Source organism: Paramormyrops kingsleyae, chromosome 6, assembly GCF_048594095.1.
Source record: "Paramormyrops kingsleyae isolate MSU_618 chromosome 6, PKINGS_0.4, whole genome shotgun sequence".
NCBI lineage: Eukaryota > Metazoa > Chordata > Actinopteri > Osteoglossiformes > Mormyridae > Paramormyrops > Paramormyrops kingsleyae.
Window position 1 is genome coordinate 6,015,720 of NC_132802.1, and position 23,605 is coordinate 6,039,324.

Genomic DNA, 23,605 nt, shown 5'->3' on the forward strand with positions numbered 1-23,605 from the left:
CTCAGTGGGCAGAGTCCTAATCTCACACCTCCAGAGCAGTTGGTTCAAATCAGGCCACTGGATTGAAACGTTGCACCTTCTTGTCTGTAGCTAAGTTGCTCTGTTTAATGCAGGTTTCTTCACACAATCCAAAGACCGGCTTTTTGATCTCAGCTTTGCCTCTAACATGTATGTGTGTGAGTATCATATTCAGTGTTTTACCATCTTAATCCCATTGCCTCTTGGGATAAGCTCTACACCTGAACTGTGCTAACAGTTATTGAAAATGGATAGAAATAATAAGTTTACCCTCTGTAAAGGGGCACATGCAGCATTGCTTATAGACCAGTGGTCACCAACTGGCCAATTCCGGTCTTGTACCCTCTCCCCCCTCGCACCCCCCCCCCCCACCCCCCCTTATGGAATTTGGCCCTCTGGAAAAATAGTGAGAGGCCCCTTCATAGAGGGTAAAGTTTTGTGCCTGTTTGTAATAAACCGGAGGATAGATTGAGATCTGCTGAGGCAGCGGGGCATCGAGGAGGCGCTTCTGAGGGTGGATTTATGGCACTGGCGTCCATGTGAGAGGATGATGGAGTTCCTCAGCCGTGGCGTCGCTGATGGTGTCGGCATTGCCTCTCGCCGCCCCGCGCCTTGTTTCTCGGGGTTCGTTTTAATAGCAGATTGCATATGAAATTAGATGTGCGAGACATGGACAGTTTTGTCAAGTGGAGCAGGGAGATGATTCATATCCTTGGTAATAAAATGTTCCCTGAAGCAACTACTCCTAAAGTTTAAGGGGGGGGCTCTTTCATTTCATTGGCTGAAATGGTCCACATTGCTCCTGTGATTCCTCTCACCCCCACCCTGCCCCCCCAAAAAAACACCTCCCCTCCTCTTTCTCTCTCCTCCCCCCCCCCTCCCTTGACCAATCTAGACTCAGACAGTCTGTCCAGCCCCACTCACCTCAGTCTCAGCCTATCGGACGGTGAGGACCAGCTGGACCGCCTCCAGCAGGTGGAGCTAGCGAGGAGCACGCCCATGTCACTGTGGAAGGCGGGCACTGTGCAGGCCTGGCTGGAGGTCGTCATGGCGATGCCCATGTACATCCGCGCATGCTCAGAGAACGTCAAGAGTGGCAAGGTGAGGCTCAATGAGCATCTTAGGATGGAGAATTTATGGTTAACACTTAAAACTTAACTGCATTAGCCTGTGACTGCACAGTAGTACAGGTTGACCTCAGGGACATAGTAGTTGTCTCTTACTTCTTCAAAGTAATATAAACCCAGCTATGTAATTAATCACCAGTATTAACTGAATGGAGTAAGGTTATTTAAAAGAACTTTGCAGGTTGAACTCCCAATAAACTAACTTTGATTTTACCGTTAACATGTGGGGGAACCTGATTTGTAAAAACGAGTAAATAGACCGCGAGCCGTGAAGACTGAGTAAAGGAGCTTGGAAGCGGGCTGGGCGGCCGAGGTGAGCCAGTCACCGGCTGTCATCCTGCAGGTGCTGCTCAGCCTTACAGACGAGGACCTGGAGCTCGGACTGGGAGTCAGCAGCGCCATGCACCGCCGGAAGCTGCGGCTCGCCATCGAGGACTACCGTGAAGCGGAGGCGGGGCAGGGGTGAGCCGGCTTTCGCACCGCTAAACTCTGAGGACTTGGACTCCATTAAATGAGACGAATTATTAATTATTCCTAACCCCATTATAACCTACAAATAATGTTGTAATGATTCTAAGGTAATCAATTATTTTTTTAAATGCAGATTTTTGCCATATAGTTTATAAAAATCTGTTTCGACAGACAGCAATCACGCATATTGTCTCACTCCATCTTTCTCACCAGACTTCGGATTCTCAGACTTTTCATAGGTGTACAATTTACCTCGAAGACGGCAGGTGCATTAGTAAAATGACATTAAATGAACGCGCATCATATTAATTAAATATAAAATCTTTTATGTTAAATCTTCTCCCCACTGCCTTGCTCTCTTTCCCTATTCTCTCTGATCGCAATACGGTCCAATTAGAAGCCCACAAATGAGGACTCCTTTTCTGTTCATGGATTATTTTTACAGGTTGACCGTGAGTGCCATCTGCTGGACTAATATAGATATGCACGTTTTCAATTCATGCACAGTGCAGCTTCAGGTCGCGTTATTTCTAAAGTATTAAAACATTGTAATATCTTGAAATGTACTTAGACGTTTCTTCATTTTAAATACAGCGTGTCAAATTACTGTGTAGTTAGCTTAATTTGCAGTCATCAATAATTCACCAGCGAACTGAACGTAGCAATAATGACAAGATCTTGAAGTTCTTCAATACAACGATTTCAGAATCACAACAAGGTGCGTTGGCCGGTATATTCGCGCACACTGATAATTTGACTCCGGTTATCGATGCCTCTAGTGTACTTACATAAGAGCTCGACTTACATACGGTCCAATTCGCACAATATTTTTGGGGAGTCATAATGGTTATATCGGGTCACGTTTATACCGAGGCTGCTCTGCAGGGATTCCGGTCGCAGAGACAAATACAATGAGGCTTTTGTGACACTGCGCGGTGATTCTGTCTTTCTGTCTTGTTTTTGTGCTTTGCGGGTTCATCTCAGGTTATCCAAGGCTGCAGATATGGACCACCACTGGGTGGCCAAGGCCTGGCTGAGCGACGTGGGGCTGCTCCAGTACTCCCAGTCCTTCCATAACCAGCTGGTGGACGGGCGCATGCTGAACTCCCTCACTCGCCGGGACCTGGAGCGCTTCCTTAACGTGACTAAGAAGTTTCACCAGATCAGCCTGCTGCTGGGCATCGAGCTGCTGCATGCCCTCAACTTTGACAAGGAGGTCAGGCTTGCTGTCACCAGGCAACAGTAGCCCCCACCCTCCCCACCACACTCAGATCCACAGAACTGCCCCAACACGCCCCAACATAATCTCACACTCATTTTTTGGTACTTCTCTAGCCACCAAATAACTTTCTGCAGGAACAAGTGATACACAAAGAAGTTTTCATGTTTGGATAATGGGAACTGCTGTTGTACCTTTGGTAATTGGTCATGATTATCAGCAGTGAGCAAACACAACAAATATACAATAAGTAAATAAAAGAACTGTCACTGCTACACACACGCACACACGCACACACACAGGTATAAGTAGGCCAGCCACACTAACATCAGACCATAAATCTTCCTAGTTACCTTCCATGTATTTTGGCAAGAGTGAGCCTGCCCACTCCCCCCCCCCAACCCCCAGAGCAGTAGAAAACAAATTCTGTAAATTAATTCATATTAAAAACATTTCACTAAGACAGAGTATCTGGCTGCTAAATAGCTAGCTACCATCTGATTCCCAAGAAAAATGTGAAATATTAAAACGTGTGTAAATAACTGCAATGTCAATGAATGCAGCCAGCCGTATTTCTTGTGATTTTTTTCCCCCTAACTTGTTTGCGTCCCCTATAGAAGTGGCGCCCTAGGCGATCGCCAATGCTGCCCAGAGGGCGGGCCGGCCCTGTTAATTAGTGCATATCGTACTTCTGCAGACCCTGCAGGCCAGACGAGCCCTGTGCGAGCACCAGAACCTGGACCCTCTGGTGTGGACCAGTCACCGAGTGATGAAATGGGTCCGAGACATCGATCTGAAGGTGAGGATGGCTGTGGCTGTCCAGCTGAAGCCTGTGTGCAGCTCATGGAGTTTTAATGGAGCTGCATAATGGGGCGTTATATGCCTCCTCTGTTTCAATAATAAAAACCAGTCAGCTTATCAAACAAAAACCAATACCTGTTCTGAGTCAGCTGTTTTACAGCATTGCACTTCACTGCACCTCTGAGACCCTATTTCATATCCCAGTGGGGACCCACAGGTGTGACTCCCCTCAAAGGGGTCCAAGCCTATTAAGAATTCCGGCCACTGCCAGCATGAGCGTTTCCATACCAACACACAGCGATCCGTACCTCTGCTTCTAGAAACCTCTGCTTACAAGCCTCAGATTTATTGGAATTGAGTTGAATGACGCGAGAATCCACAGATTCTGGATCTGTTTGTGTAGGAGTCCATCTCGACAGGCTACACTTCATCTGTAGACGAAATTACAGAAGATGTGTGTTGATAGAGGACAGAAGTCGATATTTCTTGATGGAGCAGGTTACTAATTTGGCTAGAGCTACATGGCTGATTACATTCCTGGCACTGGGATGTTCAGAGAGATGGGGCATTTGATTGGTTTATCCACAGGGTTTGGCAGTGACGATTCTGTTGCGCAGCGTTTGAGATGTCAGATGATTGTGTGAAGTCCTTCTCTCCTGGGCTGTAGGAGTTTGCCGACAGCCTCCAGAACAGTGGTGTTCATGGCGCCGTGATGGTGCTGGACCCATCCTTCAACACTGACGCCATGGCAACCGCGCTAGGCATCCCCAGCAACAAGCACATGATTCGCCGGCACCTTAAGGAGGAGTTGAAGGCACTGATCAGTGACGCCAGGTACAGGACATGACATTTAAACCAGGCTTCTAGAAGCCCTCCAACGTGGTGTGAGGTAATTGGCTGGAATGAACACTTAACTGCCAAGGAAGCTGATTCCCCCTGTCACTGCCATTCTTAACTGGAGTTCACTGGAGCTACATCTTGCAGGCAACTTCTCACTGCTGTCATGTGCCGATGGATGAAGTGATTTGGCTGCACACAACTGTAACAGATCAATACGCTTTCGGAATTTGGCCTCATTTAAGCAAAATTTAGCAGTACAATTTACTACTGCTGTCATACAGAATCGATCTCCTGACTTGTCAGCAGTGATGGGAGAAAATGAGACTCTGAAAGTTACAGTCAGTCATTGATTGGTTTAGCCCGTTTCTCATTGGTTACTTCTCAGATTTCCATCGGGTTAAACCAAGCAGTGATTGGGAAGGGGGGGGGGGCGGCAATGAGACTCTGAAAACTACCCCTTTTCTCAGATCTCCACTTGTTAACGCCAGGGGAGTCTTGCATTTGCATTTATGCATCGTGAAAAGCTTCATGGCCAATCCTGGGCTTCCTTTCCCGTAGGGTGGGGCTACAGGTGGACTGTGAGCGTCTGGGCACGCCCACCCTCCTGCGGCAGAGCTCCCTGTCCCGTTCGCCGGCATCCAGCGGCCGGCGCTCGGAAGACGAGGCTTCGCTGAGAAGGCGCGCTTGCAAGGTCGGCCCCCACTACCCGCTGAAGGTTAACTCCTCCCACTCCTCTGTGCTGCCATTTATTAACGCATTCGTTGCTCTCCAGCCGCCTGTAGGGTACGGCACCAAAGGCCATGGTGGACGGGATGTCAGTTTCCATGGAAGCTGCGGCTCCCTGCCCCGGGAGAGCCGGGGGGAGGCCTCGCCCCGGTCAGAGGGCAGCCCCATGCACAGCTACTCGGGCATCGAAGTCACCAACGTCTGACATCACCACGACACGAATCACAACCATCCATCTGCTCACCCTTATCTGGGGACTGGGGCATGCTGGGAGATTTGCAGACACACTGGAGCCACTGGGCAACTCTTGAGGAAAGAACCTTCGCTGAATAGGATGAGTTTTCTTTGGAGAATCTGTCCTACAGGAGTCCTCTGTCTCTTCTATCTCTCTGTCTTTTTCTCTCTCTCCCTTTAACCAGATTCAGAAGTGACCCAGAGAAGTATCTCCTTTGGCTTGCAGTTGTTTCTCCCCATCAGCAGTCACAGGGGACAGTTAAAGCTTTTATTTTTCTATTTGCATTATTCGCAGAGCTATTATAAACAAGAAAGTTCATAGTTTTCACAGTTTTCTAGCCTGTGCACTCTATTATCTCTGACCTCAAAGGTGTTTTTAATAAGAGAAACTGTGGAAAATATACCTACTCAAATCTGTCTGGTGGTAACGAAGCAAAGTACGTATTCAGTAGGGTTAACAATAAGTAACGGCTGATCTTACTTTTCTGTTTCAGATGTTTTGCTTTTTTGGGTTTAATGAACTGTTCTTCTGGCACTTTTAGTGATTCCAGTGACCTTGTAAACAGGAAGGAACTGAGAACATTTCTAAACTAGGTGGAAGATCATGTTTCATTAACAGTATTCCGCAATTTGTATACAACTTACCACTGTTCAGCAGTGAAGCATTTTCACCTCGCTTTAACGATGACTTCAAATGCAATGATGTGGTGCTTGAACGTACCCTAGAGTGTTTAAAATATTAAAATGTTTTCCTTATCTAGAATGAGTGAGAGAGATTGACATAAGTAAATCTACTAGGCGGATATAAGGTCAGTAAAATAAAAGTGGCTGTACATTTTTGTAATTTATTGTTTTTTTTTTTTTAACACAAAATTCTACTGATGACTTTTCAATTATCCAAATGCAAAAGGACCGTGGTTGCATGAAATTCTGAGAGAGGCTTTATGGTCTACATACAACATATAAAGTGCGCCCCCTGTGATGGACTGGCGCCCACCCCATCCCGGGTTGATCCCTTCTTTGTACCTGTAGCAACCACCCCCCCACCCACCCCCGACCCTGAATAGGTCAAGTGGATACAGAAAATGGTTGCATGGATGGATGGATGCATGGATGGAAACTGCATCCCCTGAATGAGGGTGGCATTCTGTCAAAATGAATGGTGGATCTATTCCCAGTGGAGCAGCACCAAGTTTCCCAAAACAGAAGACATCTCTGCGCCCCCCCTCTGCAGCCATCTGTATTAGCTACCTATGTGACTGCATTTACATTCTGGATTTCTTTCTAATTAACTTGGTTAACATTATGGGATGTTTGCCTTTGCTCGCTACTGAAACCCATAACAGGCTTAGATTAGCAACACCAGGCAAATTAACAATGCAGTCCGGCTCCAATTGAAGCCTGTATTGCAGGCTGAGACATGAGTGAACCAGTCCACTCTGGAGGTGTGTATATTTGATTACCCACCAGATAACCTGGCAGGGTCTATGGCAGGCAGCACAGACCCAAGGGGGGGGGGGGGGTTTGCTATTCCAGGCATTGAGATGCTAAGCTAAAGACCTCAGAAATACAGTCAATCTCCTTCGGAGGAACATGGATACACTGGTGGATCCAGGGAGCCCAGCACTTGACAGGAGCCTTTGAATACATAAATATATACATAAAATTGGAGGTGTCCAAGGTGACATTTTAGCAGGGGGCTGGAATATTCTAGGTACTGTACACCCCTGATCATGACTGCGATAATTGCAGCAGCGTGATGTATAACAAATAGCTCCAATGTTTGTATGAGAAATATTAACAAAAAAAATGTTAATGTTTCTTTAACGGTCTGCTGGGTCAGACAGGTCTGTAGCTATGATTCACTTTTATTCAGGGGATTTAGTCTGTACACCGGCTGAGGGTCACGGCTTATGGATGAAACCGGTAAATTAAATCCTGAAATTAAAATCTGTTGTGAACGCTGACACGCCCACCCTCTCACACATGTGTCCTGGATTATTCACCAGCAGTTTTACAATCGATAACCGGAAAAAACTGTATGAACACAGACCTTCATGAATTGTAGGCCAGGCAGAATAGGCAGTTTCATAGGGCTCCCAGATTGCATTGTAAAGGAAATCATCAATTTTCTTAATGGTGGGTGTGTGTGTGGGGGGGGGGGGGGGGGGGGCTCGCCTAGGGCCCCTGAAAAGGTAGTCAGCCCTAATTGCAGGCTTTCCAAATGCAGGACATGCTGTGTGGTCCTGATACACTGTCTGCACATTAGTCTGCTACAGGAAACGTTTCGTAATGTTCACCGGTAAAATCACGTCATCTGTCATTTCCTGTGATAACAAATCTGACATATGTCGTAACACTTTGAACGCACCAGCATCATTCGTCAAAGTGTGATTACTGCAACCTTAGGCTGTTTTAGTTAATAAACATTTCAAAATTATTCATTGCTTTTCTTGTTTACTCTGTACCCACATCGTGTCTTTCTTACACGTCTTTCGATGGTATTACATTGCTGCATTTTTTGTGCCAATTTGCTGAGTGAAAACAATTTGAATATTTCAATATATTTATTTGCGTTTCATCCCAAATTATGTGCCTTATCTCAGGGGTCCCCAACACAAAATTTCCACCAACTGTGCACGAGGTACTAATGCAGAAAGAACAAGTAGCTTTCTTTGGCATAATCTGCCTAGTTAGTTTAGCAGACTTCCTGTGACATCACTTCCTGTACCAACAAATGAATATTATGTCATTTAATAGAACCGAACTAATGTCTTCAGTTCCTATTAAACAAGTAATGAGGATCACCAGATTAAATTAGTAACTTAATATCACTCTTTATCATATTATACTTGGGGCACAGTGGTTAGCACTGTTGCCTCTGGGACCAGGGTTTGAGTCCCCGCCCTGACTTGTGTGTTCTTTGTTCCCTGTGTCATTGCAGGGTTTCCTCCAGGTTTTCTGGTGCCCCCCACAGTCCAGAAATATAAGGTGACCTGTCCATGTGTGTAACCATCATGGGTTATTCCCTGATTTATACCCATAGCTTCTGGTACAGACTCCAGACCCCTACAACCCTGAATAGGACAAGCAGGTACAGAAAATGGACTGATAATAAAATATTTCTACAGATACTTGGCTCTTTTTAAAATACTAAATCCGTATAAATGGTCTGATCCAACCCAGGGGCTGCGATCAGTATAACTGTTTAGGGGACGCAGGCACCGTACAATGAAAAACTCCACCGAACATGGTGAGTGTGCATTTCTGCGGGATGACATGGATCCCTGAGGTGCCCAAATGAGACGTCACTGGGGCACGTGGAATCTACCCGTGTTTCACCTTGAGCAGGTGATGCCCGTCTCAGTGGACAAGCTCACTTTCCGTGCCCTTTGAGATCGAGTCCATAAAAGTATGCATGAAAAGAATTCTGTCACTAAAAAAAGATAATCAAGTCTTGTGCTAAAAGATCCTAGTAGTCACTCTATACTTGTGATTTGTGTTTGGTTCTTCTGTGTGCTTGGAGGGTGCGGACAGATTGATATTACGTTTTTGTAACATTCGGATGAGCTGAAACCAGCTCATACCAGCTGTATTGAGAATCACACAACAGCTAAATACACAGTATCGACTAAGCCTATTCGTTATAGTCTATTGATAATGTTGTATAATAGTAGCTAGTGCACACTTTAGATGTCAAAGCGCTTCAAGCAAAATGCTGTTGCTTTATATTACAAGATAATATATAATATTGCTTGGATAACGTGTTAGTCCACACGCATCTTTTTAGGCATATTGTCAGGGACGATAAGCGTTTATTTTCTTTCTTTCCCATTTTAGCTGAAGATCATTGATAAGGAGTTAAATTGCACTCTACGTACTCTAAGACCTGGGGGGGACTAGTTAACACTTTATGGGGAGTGTAAAGGAAGACGCCTATCTGCTGCGCTGGGCGGAATTTGGACAAAGCCGACCTTATTCTGCCTAAAATATAGGACAGAGAAAGCTGCGGAAAGCCGATATTTTAGCAGGCGGGCGGAGCTCCCCGTCCTTCGTGCGCTGAAACGGCAGCAAGTACTGGCGCAGCAGAAGATCCCTTTGTTTGTGGAATGGAACCAGAGAACCGCTAAATACAGAGAAAGTCAGGTAAGGGCAGCTTGCGGGTGTCTCTGCTTATCAGGACCATTCATATGCCTCTTTCGTTTCCCTCAGGGTTACTTTTCTCAATTTGGTAACAATGTCTCTAATGATCCGCCTGCTAACTTTAGGAAATTTCATCGGCGGCGCTCGGAGCGAAATTTGAAGTAGCTGGACGCTCTCGATGCACTTGTAAAAGTTCCTGATGGGGGGTGGGGGGTTCCGTGTCACAAAACGCCCAGAACAATGCATATTTGATGTATTGTTTCAAAATCAATAAAACATATTTCATATTGTTCTATATAGAACTTATCTGACTATTTATATTGTACAATGAACAATGGACTTCCCGTTCGACCATTATGGTTACTTAGTGTTTTATAACAGCGAATCGACGTGTAATTTTGATTTACTCCATATGTTAAGATATTCAAATTTCACTTAAATCTTAGCACAGTGTCAGATATGAACACATGTGTCTTGTATCAGTGGACACTACCGTTTTAAACAGCATTATAGATTTCCAGGTTAGGTATGCCCAGTGTAAGGCATCTTCAGTTAAAATGTATTTGTTTTGATTCTGTCTTCGTTATATACTTTGTTTTGGTTGTATCCGACTCATGACTCTCTAAACCATACAGTGAAAGTTTCCCATGACATAAGAAAACCGGGACGTGTGTAAACCAGCGTTTTGCTTAGTTCTGCAGTTCTTTTTCTGTCATTTCCATACCAGCATCTGATACCCATCCGGCATTATTCACAACCCAAGTGGTCATTTTACTATCCCTTCAGTCTCATCTAAAGTCTTGCGCTACCATGCGTGTAGCCTATTTGCCAAAAGTCGCCTTTTCAGCCGCCTCTGCCAGGGTGTCTTTATTGTCCGACACGTTATTATGCAAATATTGCCGGTTTTACTTAAGAGGACTGGATCTCTGTGAAGTTCCCACGATTGCACATTATTGCAAGATCCTGAGTACGAAATGCCCGATCGCTTTAAAGATAATATCAGTATCGGAATAATTTTCCGCTCGTGGTCGACGTGCAAATCCACACGGTGTGGCGGGCAGTATAATGTGGCCTTTCCTTTATATTACGTTTCTATCATGCCGTTAGTCATGGAGGGGTTATTGTCTGCCTTTAAGATGCCAGAAGCGCACATGCTTTGTTCTGTCGCCGGCCTCCCCGGTGCGGTGCGGTTCCCCGCCTCCCTGCCTTTGTACCGCAGGAATTGAAGGACTCTACGCTGAAACAAAGGGGGCAGCCGCTACGCCATGTATCTGTGTCTTCTCACCTAAAAAGACGGTTTAAGAAAAGCATGCAATTAACCCAAAAACGGTACAACTTGTTTTGTAAACTGCTAGACGCTCGGACTGGTGGTTAACAAATTGGATCACAGTGAGGGATACGATCGGAGCCGGGCAGCGATTTTATGGCACGGTGCTTTTCAGTCTCTGATTAGTGTTTCTAAAAATTAAACGAAGGGCACTTCCAATACTTTCCCGGTAGATTTCCCTGTTTTGAAAACCCAGGTTGTTCCAATTAGATTTTGGATGGCTGGCCTTTTGTCCTCTGCTGGAAGTAACATGTGCACCGTGGCAGCGGTTCAACTGTTGAATCATGCATGTAAACAGTTCTCTTAAAAAAAACACAATTCTAAACAATAAAAATAGGATAATTCCCTGGCCCACCCCTAACTCAAACATGTTGCCTTGTCCTCAGGGAAGGATTAATGATAGGCCATAGCCTAGGACCCCTACAGATCGAATCAGGTCCCCCTGATCCAAACTGGCCAATCAATCCACCAGCACCTTCCAAGCTCTCAACCCAACCCAGCAAGTTATACCACCACCCCCAGTACTGGTCCTTGCCAGTGTGGCACCCCCTGTCCAAGGTAAAGTGAAACTGGCTGGCAAGGTGGCATTCCTCCAGAAATTGGCGCCTTACAGGACTGACCAGCACCGTGGCGGAGAACTTAATCTGCCCCCTCTGTGTCATCCTTAAACTCTACATTTAATTATTCTAATGCTCGCCTTCTGCAGCAAACAGAGTAATGAGTGCTTTCAAAACTATGAGTAATGAGAACTATACTTTCTGTTTTTTAATGAATACCATCTTAATTTCCTGTGCTCAGGCAGCACTGACCTAGAAGAATGATGGAGATAGGGAACACTGCATTATTATTTATCTTTCTGACTTGTTAAATAATGTGCCATTGTTAAGATTTCTCCGATCAGACTTATTATACAGTTTTTTTGGCACTTTCTGATTCTCAAGGCACATAGAGACGGCGCTGCTTTAAGAGCAAAACCCGGTTTTTGTTTACCTAAATTTCCGTAGAAATAGCAGACTTTTTTCCCCCAACTTGTAATATATCCTGGATTAACTTTAGCACAAATTACTATACTATGACACTATTATCAGAAAAGACAACAGATGGATGAGTTTAGACTAAAGAGAAATGTCTTTAATGATATGCTTTACCGTGCCAGTTGAATGTATGTATAGTTAATAAAAGTTAAAGCCTATTTCTTGTTTTGTTTTCTAGTTGGCCAGGGTTGTTGTCAGTATTTACCTTTAATTTTCCCTTCTAAAGGTGTCTTAACTGGAGTTTGTTTTCAGGGAAATGCATGTAGAGATCTGGTTAGGCACTCAGTCAGCAATAAGAGAACTGGTTGTTCTTTGTGAAAAGAAGTCTATTGTACAATGCAATGAACAGGACCTTTGACTCAAAATGCTTTTGGCTGATATTTATGAGATGGGAGGCAGAACTACAATGAGATAATTGGTGAGATGAAGTTGCAGTTAGTGTCACCCTGACTCTCGCCAGTGCCGTATGTAATCTGGCTTTCAAATGCGACAGCCCTTTTCTGGTCTGTTGAAAGTAAACAGCAGGTTTGTAGTAATCAGTGTTAGAAGTGGGCCAGTTCTCACCGGTGTGCAGACCGCCGCCTCTTTGTTTTTCCCATCAAAGTACTGGTACTTCTCAATGAACACTGACTGGGAGTACTTGCACCTGCTATTTCATGACAAGGGGAGTACTCGCACCTGCAGTTCCATGACAAGGGGAGTACTCGCACCTGTTTTTGTCCCCAGTTGAAGTACTAGCATTAGCCTGTCTACCATAAGCTGTGTGTTTTGCACAGAGACAGTGAAGATAACCCCCCCCCACTGTACATCCCTTCGTCTGCTTGGAGAAGCTGTAATCCCCGCGGGGGGAGCCATTTCTGAGCTCTGCCATCGTATGATGCCAGGTCTTGGGTGGTGTGTCACGGCGAGGTGTCCGACGGCCCGCCCCGGGAGTCCTAAGTGTCACCCGCGTGTCTCGTAATCCTGAATGTGCTGGCAGGGGCCGGCTGGACAAGGCTTCACGCTTCAGGTGTGATCAAGGACAGTGAGGCTACTCGCCTTGTAGTTTGGCAGAAAGCAGTATTCATGACTAAGATAAAATGTGACAGTATACACGCTGACAATGCAAAGTATATTGAGGTTAGTCATTCATTTTCCCCCACATTCTGGCCGGCCGATGACACTCCAACCAGTCCTCGTCCTCGTTTAGTGACCCATTCCGACTACCTGGTCGTTAACTCAGATGGTCTCCAAGTGAAAATCACAGTAGCCTAGGTGTGACGCCACTGTACTTACGACTTTACCTTCCAGACTCCATTACTTTGATCCTTCGTGAAGTAGAACTTTAACGACGTTCTGTACATTCTTCTTCAAGTATCTCACACTGCATTGTTGACAGTCGCGCAAAATTTGGCTGTAAATGTGCACATTCCTCGGAAAATGAATTCTATTATGGCCATATTTGCAAATGGATGCTAACCCAGGTAGTCACTCAACAAGGAGTCGTATTTATTAGAGAATGGCATACGTGTGTAACACGTTTTTATATAATCGAATTTAACTATATATAACATAATATAATGACTGGGCTGGCTCCCTGTCCTGAGTTATTCCTTGCCTTGCACCTGTTGCTCCTCGGATAGGCTCAGGACCCCCCGACCCTGTGTATGACAAGCAGGTATAGAAAATGAGTGAGTGAATAATGAATATAACCATTAAGTCGTACTCGTTACAGATCCGAAAATAGTCAAGGCTATACCAAGGTCTTGTGTTATTTTGGGTTCACCTGGCGTACAGCAGTCATGAGTAATAGGGGCAGAATGTTATCTAATTTATCTGTATCTGTGTACTTTTTATGCAGAATTATTCCCCTGACTGCTTTAAAACGCAACACAATAACTCACTGGTTGCACAGTACGCAACTGTAACCAGTTCACAGGGTACTGACGAGGCCGCGTGTCTGGAGCTGATTCCCAGAGGTGGAAAGTTCAAGTCCAGAAAGTACAAATCCAGACCAAGGTTTTGTTTCAACCAGCTAGTTGAGCTCAAAGAGCCACAGTCCCAGAGTACTCAGCTGGTTGGTTGAAACAAAACCTTGGTCTGGACCTGAACTTTCCACCTCTGCTTATTCCACATACATTACTGCGGATAAGTTCCGCTTCAGCTGAACAGGGCGCATGGCGTCCTCCATAGCTCTGTGTCCCTCTTTGTTCAGACACGTGCAGTCATACCTTGGTTAGGTAATAAATTTTTTGCGTCTCTGCCAGCTCCTTCTACCATCAGACCCCAGGAATACATTTTCAGAGTCATGGCAAGACATGTACTGGAACCTCAGAATTCCGTATATCAATATAAAATAACTAGAAATAATGATTTGGCTACAGTCTCATCCTAGCCCCTATAACTAGCCCCATCAGCTGTATCTGTGAAATGTTTATAATTGATTTATCAGTTAATTGAGCCCCCCCCCCCCTTACATGTAAACTTCTGGCAGTCTTGTGTGGACATTGATTTCTACTTAAGCTCTTAATTAATTGGCAGCCACTGCGTGTTTGAGTTGGTGAGCAAAATAGATCGTTGAGGCCGCTTTTATTGTTCTCCGGCCTGGACCTGTCAGTTCCCCTACTCATTTAGCATTTATTTGACAAATATATCAAATAAAGAAGCATAATTTAAATCACAGATATGGCTGTGGCAATTTTCAGGGGTAGAACTTCCTATTTCCCATGACCCTGCTTAGGTTAGGTATGTTGGAATATGGACAGAAAATGTTTCATTACCCGCTTCATGTTGTTATGCTAAAATATACTTCATTTAACAGTTCTTGGTGTGATTAGGATCATCCCACTACTTCAGTTGGCAGCTCAGTGTCGAACAATCAGTTAAAAATTCAACTTAATGACACTGATCTTTTTGAAGGCGTGAGCGATCTGATTTAGAACAAAAAAAAAAAAAACAACAACAAACCCTTATGGAAACGGGTGGCCCTGGGCTGTAACACTGACAGACGCTCTTCCACTTTGAGGGGTGGACAGAAACGGAAGCGGACATTAGGGGAAAACCAAAGGAGTATTGCAGTTTCATTATGGGAACAATCAAAATAGTTCCCGTTTTGGCACACCGGAACCAAACAATGAAGAACACCATTCACCTGTGTTGGGAGCTGGCAGGGAGCGAAAATGTGAGCTGGCAGGGAGCGAAAATGTGAGCTAACAGGGAGCGAAAATGTGAGCTGGCAGGGAGCGAAAATGTGACCTGGGAAACGCTGCTCCAGAATGTGTTCATTGGTGCTCATTAATGGCACATGAAGTTATTTATTCTTAATAGATTTTCTTTACAGTTTTAAAAGTGGAATCTGCTTCCTGAAGACTGATAAAACTGGTATAGTGTCGAGGAAATCTAATGGCATAATTTTGGGAATGTTTGCCACAGTAGCATGTTTGTAGCCAGATTCGTGAGCTGCCTGAGGTCTCTCACGACACACTATGAAACGGGAGACGTGGTCTTGTGTGGTTTCATATGTCTGAGTTGTGGGCATTGCTCAGATGCCTTTGTGAATTGGAAATATTTGCAATTAATTTAGAATACTAATCCTATCAGGCTCTACTTTGGATGCAATTGTTGTTGTACCGCAAGAAGCTCCTTGAATAACGTGATTAAATTTGAAGGAGATGCAAGACTTATTTTGCAGATCCCAGGGACAGAGAAGCGTTATTTGAGGATGGGGTGGAGTGTCCATCAGCCCGCGGATGACGGGTATTTCCTGCCAAACTCCGCAGGGGCTCATGGACTATGAGAGGCAGATCTTATGTAGCATTCTTGTTAGCTTATGAGCTTTGCTGGGGTGTGGTCTCACTAATGCTCATTCCTGCCTGAGGTCCGCTGTATGGTAATGTAAAGTGACATGCAGGTAGAAGTAGCCCTGTTTTAATTTGGTCCAGGACCATTTCTGTACCTCAGGAGGCCTGATGTCTAGTCATCTACAGTTTTTCTTTTTGGATGTAACCATTTCATAACTAACAAAATGGATGGCCTGAGTTTTCTTTAGAACTTGGCTTCTGTCGGAGGCTGTTCTCGTTAACTCTCCGATCAGCTTAATTAACGTGGCGTAAGGTAACAGCCTCAGGCGTGTCGGCACCGCGCTGGCAGCCGACGGCGTGCCGCGTTCTTCAGATCGAGCCCCGGCCATCCGAGGGCCTCAGGCTGCGCTTAAGCGTGTGACTCTGAGGAGGAGAGGAGCTAAGAAGGATCCGGCTGTTACTCCCTGACAGGAGTTTCTCCTGAAGACGACTGGCTGTGAAAGGCTCACTGGTTCACCATAGCCACTCCCCGACTCCCCCCGCCCCGGAGCAACCACCCAGACTTGGAGCACTTCCTGTTTTTTGTGTAGTTAATAATGAGGTGTCTGGCACCCCAGTCCACCCCACTGTCTCTGATCAGTTTTTTGCTGGTATTCTGCCAGTATTTTTAATACTCAGAGTAAGCCAAAACGTCCCGGGGTTTTTATGGTTGTTACGCCCGAGTATGAGTCTCAGGAACGCAGTGCTGAAATTGATCCTGCATCAGGGTGACTCACAAATTCATCCCTCTTCCTGCTTTTGGCTGAATTCATCCTTCCCAGTTACCCGACTTGCTCAAAGTGATGCCCGCATCCTGTGATAAGTATGTAGGTATGGATCTGTGTGCAGACCTGTTTCTATGTAGGCACTCCAGTTCGCCTCTTTAGGGCAGATCTTTTCTCCCACAAAAATGACATGAACAAATAAGCGAACAGTGAGCACGTGTCTGGTGCGGTTGGGCGATGCTTTGCACGCCACGTCTTGAAGTAGGCTCTGTTGCAGTCGCCGCATTGTGTAACCCCCCAGCCAAACCCCTGAGCACCCCCACCCCCGTGTCCTCGGGGACAGTCCCTGGCCCTCCCTCCCCTCCCGCCGGCTTACCTGTGCTCGTTCTTCTGCGGTCGGCACGGGTGAGTCAGGTTCTCCCCCTCGCTGCTTGATTGCTGCTTGCGTCCTCGGCCGATTGAAGGGTTCCTGAGAAGCCAACGTTGGCTCTTCACCAGCGATGCCTGCCGCGTTAGTCAGGGCGGGGGCTAGTCAGGGCGGGGGCTTGAAGAGGCCTGTCCTACTAATGCCTTTTGTCTGCTTAGGCTGGGTTTGCTGCAGAAACCCGAAGGGCACAATTTTCAAAATTACTTAATCTTCTGCTTCTAGGGTTTAGTCTTTCCTTTCAGTTTAGGCTTTTGTAAGTATGAATTCGCTTTCTTGTATTCACATGTAGAATGTAGTAGATTCTGTAATTACTACGTAGATGCTAGAGCTGGTGTCTTGAACTTTCAGGTCATATTAAGGTTGCTTTTTATATCCCTGCTCTTGAAGGAAATAAAAGGAGTTTTTGATTATTTCAGCCTAATCCTGTATGCAGTCGCAGTTTGTATCTAGTCTCTTGATGCTTGATCGGCTGGGACCTTCTCTCCCTTGTTTTGGGTGTGGCTGAACTGCCAGTCTTCTCTTGGCGGTTTGGGAGTCTGGGGGCTGAGTAGCCAGCTTTGACTGGTGTGTGTGCCCAGGCCCCGCAGCAGGGAGGACGTGGCCCCTGAGAGCCCGGACGGCTGGTGGGGGTCTCTCCCCCCTCCACGCAGGTGCTGTCGCTTCCCTCCAGCTGCCGTGTCGCCAGGGGACAAATGAAACGCCGCATTCAGCAAATCCTGGCTCCCTTGGCTTGTTGCCGTGCCAACGGGAGCCTCTTGCATTCCTGATGGAAAGAAGAAACGTATTTCTAAGGAAGTGAATTTCTAAGGAAGAAAACCACCCTTTATCACATATTGATTATTAAAGCCTTGGGCTGGTAAAGACGGATCTCTCCTCTTAAGGACGGCAGGGCACTTTAACCCTGGTTTCTTTGAATCAGATTCATTCCCCAATGCATTTTATTTATTTTTTTTGTAAAAGGTTCCACCATTTTCTTTCTCAGTGCCAGCCTTTGCGTTCATTTTGAGTCTAGCTGTCTTTTGCAGTCTAGTCATTTGATGTTTGTGTGCTTTTGGGGAGTGACAAGTGATTCATCATGTCGCTAAGCTGTCTGTAGAGCAGTTGTCTGTTAAATGCAGTTTTGAGGTTCTGTCATTGCTATAAGCTGAACCAGTGTTCAGCCTCTTAATCACGCGGTTGTACATTCGCTGATGCTGGTCTTTCAGCCGCGGCGTCACCCTTCTGCCCCCCCTGCAGGCTGCCGTTCTGGCTCGCGGGTCGGACGCGGACCGTCAGAGCCCAGCGGGCACGTCCCAGCGCTGCACATGTGCTTCAGCGGCCGGCCCTCGCCCAGCCCCTCGCCCAGCACGGGGGGCAGCAGCTCGGGGTCCCAGTACGCCCTGTGCGCCTTGGGCGTGGGGCTTATTGCCCTGGGCGTGGTCATGATCGCGTGGAGCATGGTGCCCTCCGAAGCCACGCGTAACAGCAGCCGGCCAGGAGGGGGCGGCCTGGAGGCCAAGGGCCGCACCTCGTCGGTGGCCTTCATCCTGGCGGGCGGCGGCGTGGGCATGCTCATGCTGTCCTTCTGCCTGGGCGTGCGCAACAAGCAGCACCGGCAGCAGTGGGAGGGCCAGACCCCGGAGCCACAGTTCCAGGATCACATCAGTGCTGTGGAGCAGGGCAACAGCGCCTCCGTGTGAGTGTTCAGCTCTTTGCAATTACATTTTAGACTATTTTTAAAGAATGAAACAAAGGGGTTTGCTGTTTGTTCTTTGACCATAAATGAGTATAAATTTGGCTTGACAAGTATGTCCCTTGGTGGGGAGGCAATGTGTTCTATAAAACCTGTTACCACCCCCCTACCACCACACCCACTAAGGGCCTCTGATCGCTGATGATGGGGCAGTTTACGGCCTGCTTGTAAGAGGGGGGGGGGCAGAGATGACCTGGATGGGACATTGGAACATGGTACACAGATAGCGTTGCTACGGCTCCTGTTTTAAAATGACCTGGTTTTACCTTCATCAGCTGTTTCTGTTATTTCGAAATCGGATTAAGAGAAGCATCACAGGGGTGGGGGCGGGGGGGTGGAATAGAGAGGCATAACACTCACGCCTTTGTTTGTTTGTTCTTGTGCAGTTCCTCTGTTTCACCTGTGGGAATAGCTACCTGCCCTTTTATGGTGTGTCTGGGTGTGTCTGCAGCCTCGTGCACAGCCCCCTTGGGGGGGGCCACAGGGCACAGTTTCACTGCTAGTGAGCTGTGGCCGCTGACGGAACTGTATGTGACTCGTGAAGTGTGTCCCCGCATTGCTGTGGGGCTTCCCTGACACATTCGCACTGAGAGTGTGAAATCTGTAAATCTGCAGGAGTCTGATAGGAGCTCAGCCAATGTGCACGGAGGACAAAGGCTTCTTTTCTCAAAGTTTTTCTGTAGCTTGTGATGGTTTTGTGGGGCCGCTTTGTTTAAATGATGATGTCACTGCACGCAGGGCGAGGGAGCTGGCTGCCAGCTATGACGTGCCGAGCTACGAAGAGGCAGTGGGCAGCGGCCAGTACCCGGTGCGGCAGAGCAACCTGCGTCACAGCGCCTCCCAGCTACCGTCCTATGACGACCTGGTGGACTCCCGGGAGGACTGGGGCCCCGAGGACAATTCCACCGACGGTCACGGTCCTTTGCCGGATTCGGCTCCTACCAGCCAGGTGGGACGGCAGCACAGCCGGACCGGACGCAAGCTCCTCCCCCTCAAGGTGCGCCGGATCAAGTCTGAAAAGCTGCATCTGGAACACCCTCCCCTGCAGGCTGGTCCTCTGACCATCGAACCGCTCACCCCCCCTCCGCAGTATGAGGAAAAGCTCCCCGAGCTCTGAAGGACTCAAGTGCTCGATCACCTGGACGGCATCTCTCATCAATGCCAGGCCCCGCCTCTTTTACCAGCAGGGCCCCGCCCCTTCACTACTCCATCACAGACCCCGCCCCCTTTACCCAGCAGGCCCTGCCCCCTTTACCCAGCAGGCCCCGCCCCCTTTACCCCTGCTTGCAAGCCTCCTCCACCTGCCGCCTTCATTCTCGGGGCTGTGCTCAGGTGTTGAATGTGACTGGTTGCCCATGGCAGGTCGCACCTTTCTGTCACCTCCTCCTGCGAGAAGATGACTGGACTCCACGGTGTGCCTTTGTGCCGTGGGCTTGCTTCTTACTTCCCCTGTGAAACTCACCCTTTCCCACTGAAGATGTAGTTGACTGTGTGTAATGTCCTGGATGAAGTGTACATAATGTTAGAGGAAATAAAGTGGCATATTTATTCTCAGCCTCAGGGGATGGTGCAGCTCTGGTCGGCCGTCTAGTTGCTCTAAGAGAGCACCACCACCCCCCCCATACAAACAAAAGTTTGCATATTGAGTGTTTTACTTTGAAGAGTGTAATGGGAGGGAAATGCAGCTCTGTGGCTGAAACAGAAGGGATTCGTTTGAATCATTTTACTCGTCGTACAATATGAAATACATTTATGGATGCACTTAAATGGGTACTTTCATTTAAGTCTAGAAATCACTGTATTCTCGTCCTCAGAGAAAATAAGGTGTGTGTGTGTGAGCATGCATGTGTGTGACAGGGTTAATATGCTGAGCAAAGGTTTGTAAATATGCTAGTTTTTTCCTTAAGCTTGTATGGAAAGAGTTTTCCAGAGAAAATGTCTGATTAAGAAGGAAACTGTGATTCAGAGTGGTTACGTGGTTGACGTGAAGAATGGACTGCGCACTTTGTGTTTGGGGAGGGGTCTTCTTCATGCTTAAGCTCTTAATTTCAAAGGATGATGGACGGTGAGCCACTGCCTTCCTTCCTGTCCTCGTGAAAAATGTGCTGGCTTTGGTCTTCACGGTCCCCCTTTGTGTGGGCCAAAGGCCTCCTCCTGCTTCTCATTATTTTCCTTCAGGACCACCCCCCCCCCCTTCAGCTGTGTTGTCCGGTGCCGGTTTTTGTCGGCTGCATGTCCCACGAGGCACTTGTGATTATGACTCGCTCGCAGCCAATCCGCTACTCGCTGCTGCCTGTAGCGACTTCAAACATTAGTCCTTGTGTTGTATTCATGCAACATTTTCTGTTAATGACGCCTCCTTTTTAAAGTCTACCTTCTGTATTTCAGTCGCTAGGCAGGGCGTGACACTAACTTTGTTGCACAATATTTGGAGTGACACTTTGGGGATCTCTTTCAGCCAAGGAGAGAAGCAGATTTGTTTTACATTTCCAAATTAAGTGCCTTGCCATTCCAGAATGCCAGAGTAACTGACAAGTAAATCTTAATCTGGCATCCATACTCTATAAGGTGCAGTAATAAATGCAGTTCCAGCATAAATGAGACACTCTCCTTACTGGCCTATGGGGCCCCCTGGAGGAGCACAGGCTTTCAACGGCCTCCCAGTCTGTAGTGGGGGCTGCTTCATTTGTCCTGTTAAAATCAAGCACTCGTCAAAAGGCCAGATGCTTCAGGATTTGTTATCCCTGAGCGATGTCTAAAATAGTCGTAAATCCACCCCCCCCCCCCCCAAATCTTCCTCAGTGTCTCCATGTTCTTGCATCTGGAGCACCAGAACTTGGACGCCTTACAACTTCAGTACAGCAGTTAAGAGCTGAGGTGCAGTGACAGCCAGTGCAGCCCCTGAAGCAGAATCCACTGCCCTAAACCGACTGTTTCCTGGGTCAGGGGTTGGATGTCCGGCTGCTGGATAATCTCCTGATTCCTGTCATGATCCCCCAACTCCTAGACTTATCTGCCCATGCATGCAGTTCCTTGAAGGTAATATGTGGTCCAGTTAAGAAATGAAAATAAAAGTTAAACACAATCCACTGTTACCTCCGGTGCTTCAAGCTCTACTCTCCCCGGATGAATGTGTCTGTTCAAACTCCACTGTGTGTGTGTGTGTCTGTCTGTCTGTCTGTCTGTCTGTCTGACATTAATAGCTGGTGAAACGCCTGTTCTGTATCACTCCTGACTTGCGTTTTGAATCGTAGGGAAACTGTACATAAAGGAATGAGGTGTTCACTTGTGGCCAGATTTAAATAAAAAAGAAACATTTCAATTCACCCATTCCTGACCAGTTGACCTTTTGTATGCGAGCACCATGTTGAATCCTTTGCAGAGATCTCTGTAAAGATCATAAGCACCGTGTTTATCTAGCTGTGCGATAAAGGATGACCTTTCCTTCTCAAGCTTCTGTTTATATTACAAGAAGAAACTGTTTCTGTTGAACGTGGCGACATGAATTTTGTAAACCGATGTCCACTTGGAAATGTTTTTATGCTACTGTTGAAAACAGGCCCACACTGTGGCTGTGTTTTTTTAGCATGAGTATTTTTTTAAATGAGGTTATGTATTAGAATTGGTTTTTTGTAGCGTAAATCGCTTTTATAACTGATTGTATTTATTCCAGCATTTTTTTTTTGAAAGTGAAAAATAAATGTGCTTTTTGAAAATAGATTCTGCAGCTTCCCAATTGTGTTTCTTTTTTGTTCATCCTTTTAAATATGCACATTTTTCAAAACACATTGGATTGATTTTTAATTTATTTTTAAATTTTAATTTATATTACGTTTGCAAAGCTCTGGAGGCCAGAGTTGTTTTGCAACGTGACAAGGAAGAACTTCAGATTGAAGTTATTGTTTTTCTAAATGCAGAACACTTTCCACTCTTTTTTTTTTTTGTTTCCAAACTTTGGGTGGGAGATCAGCCTTCCTGCTAGTGTAGCACAAGCTAAATTTCTGGGTTCCTTTAAATCAGAGCTAGATAAGATTTTAACAACTCTGAGCTATTAGTTAAGTTCTCCCCAAATGAGCTTGATGGGCCGAATGGCCTCCTCTCGTTTGTAAATTTCTTATGTTCTTACTACCACTTCAACTGATTGTAAAGCAAAGTTTTATTTCCCCTTACTGTACCTTACTGCTTAATAAGCCGTTTCATTGTTTTCCCGGAATGGCCATCATTCTAAATGCTGCCTGATGCTTTACACTATGCTGTGATTTACTGCCCTTTAGTGATAATGGAAGGCATCCAAGCCCCATAAATACCTTATCAGTAGTTTTGTTTCCTGCTGTTGTTCCTAGTAGAAACATCAGGAGGTTGCACAGAAAGTGCCGGAGGTATTGCGACACAGCCAGACTGAACAGGGTCCAGCAAACTTTCTTGGCTTTTCTGTTCTGCTTCATTTCTTGAGCCCCAGCCAGTGTCAGCTATACGCCGACATGTATGGAAGGTATTTAAGTGATTTCCTGCCTATAAAGTGATATCTGAAATGGTTCAAGTCAGTCCCTCAGCAGAAGGCAATTTTCCAGTCTGATGTTTTTGTAAATTTTGAGGTCTTATGTGTTTCTAGATACTAAGATTAAGGGCCTTGCTCAAGGACCTGCAGATGTGCTGAGGCTGGGCTTGAACCAGCAAGCTTCTGGTTACAGGCACAGAGGCTTAGCCCACTGAGCTGCATGCCCCTCCCCCCTAACATTCATGCATTTTATTGTGTTACATTTTCAGTCACTTTTATTTGAAACTTAAAAAAATAAGGGAGACATTGAGAACAAAGCCAAAGGAGAAGTGAGCAGTAGAGCGTGTGTTGAAATGTGAAGTGAGCAAGTAAAGTGGCCAGTAAATGAGAATTATTTGGCTGCGCAGTGAGCATCGCTTGGGCTAAAGTGACATGGGAATGTTACATTTTTCCGGGAAAATGTGT

At 46.3% G+C, this 23,605-nt stretch overlaps 2 protein-coding genes across 6 annotated transcripts in view; both read left to right on the forward strand.

The window, feature by feature from the left end:
• Window positions 1-7,876, forward strand: part of kazna (kazrin, periplakin interacting protein a) — a 210,442-nt gene extending 202,566 nt beyond the window's left edge. For all 5 annotated transcript variants that reach the window (XM_072713483.1, XM_072713484.1, XM_023841537.2 and 2 more), the window contains 7 exons: window positions 914-1,119; window positions 1,489-1,607; window positions 2,601-2,832; window positions 3,533-3,634; window positions 4,304-4,470; window positions 5,035-5,167; window positions 5,249-7,876. In XM_072713483.1, coding sequence (XP_072569584.1) covers window positions 914-1,119; window positions 1,489-1,607; window positions 2,601-2,832; window positions 3,533-3,634; window positions 4,304-4,470; window positions 5,035-5,167; window positions 5,249-5,407 — 1,118 coding nt within the window. In that variant the 3' untranslated portion in view covers window positions 5,408-7,876. The remainder of the gene's footprint in view (window positions 1-913; window positions 1,120-1,488; window positions 1,608-2,600; window positions 2,833-3,532; window positions 3,635-4,303; window positions 4,471-5,034; window positions 5,168-5,248) is intronic.
• An 867-nt stretch (window positions 7,877-8,743) lies between these two features.
• On the forward strand, window positions 8,744-22,360 carry tmem51a (transmembrane protein 51a). Its single transcript, XM_023841637.2, has 4 exons — window positions 8,744-8,787; window positions 9,277-9,582; window positions 18,147-18,585; window positions 19,381-22,360. The coding sequence occupies exons 3-4, from the start codon at window positions 18,215-18,217 to the stop codon at window positions 19,757-19,759; spliced, it is 750 nt and encodes a 249-aa protein (XP_023697405.1). The 5' UTR covers window positions 8,744-8,787; window positions 9,277-9,582; window positions 18,147-18,214; the 3' UTR covers window positions 19,760-22,360.
• The last annotated feature ends 1,245 nt before the right edge of the window (window positions 22,361-23,605 follow it).

Bases quoted from the DNA above. Each gene is read 5' to 3' on its own strand.
- tmem51a (XM_023841637.2), top strand. From the start codon at position 18,215: ATGTGCTTCAGCGGCCGGCCCTCGCCCAGCCCCTCGCCCAGCACGGGG. The intron at 18,586-19,380 runs GTGAGTGTTCAG...CACTGCACGCAG, and splicing joins CAGGGCAACAGCGCCTCCGT to GGCGAGGGAGCTGGCTGCCA.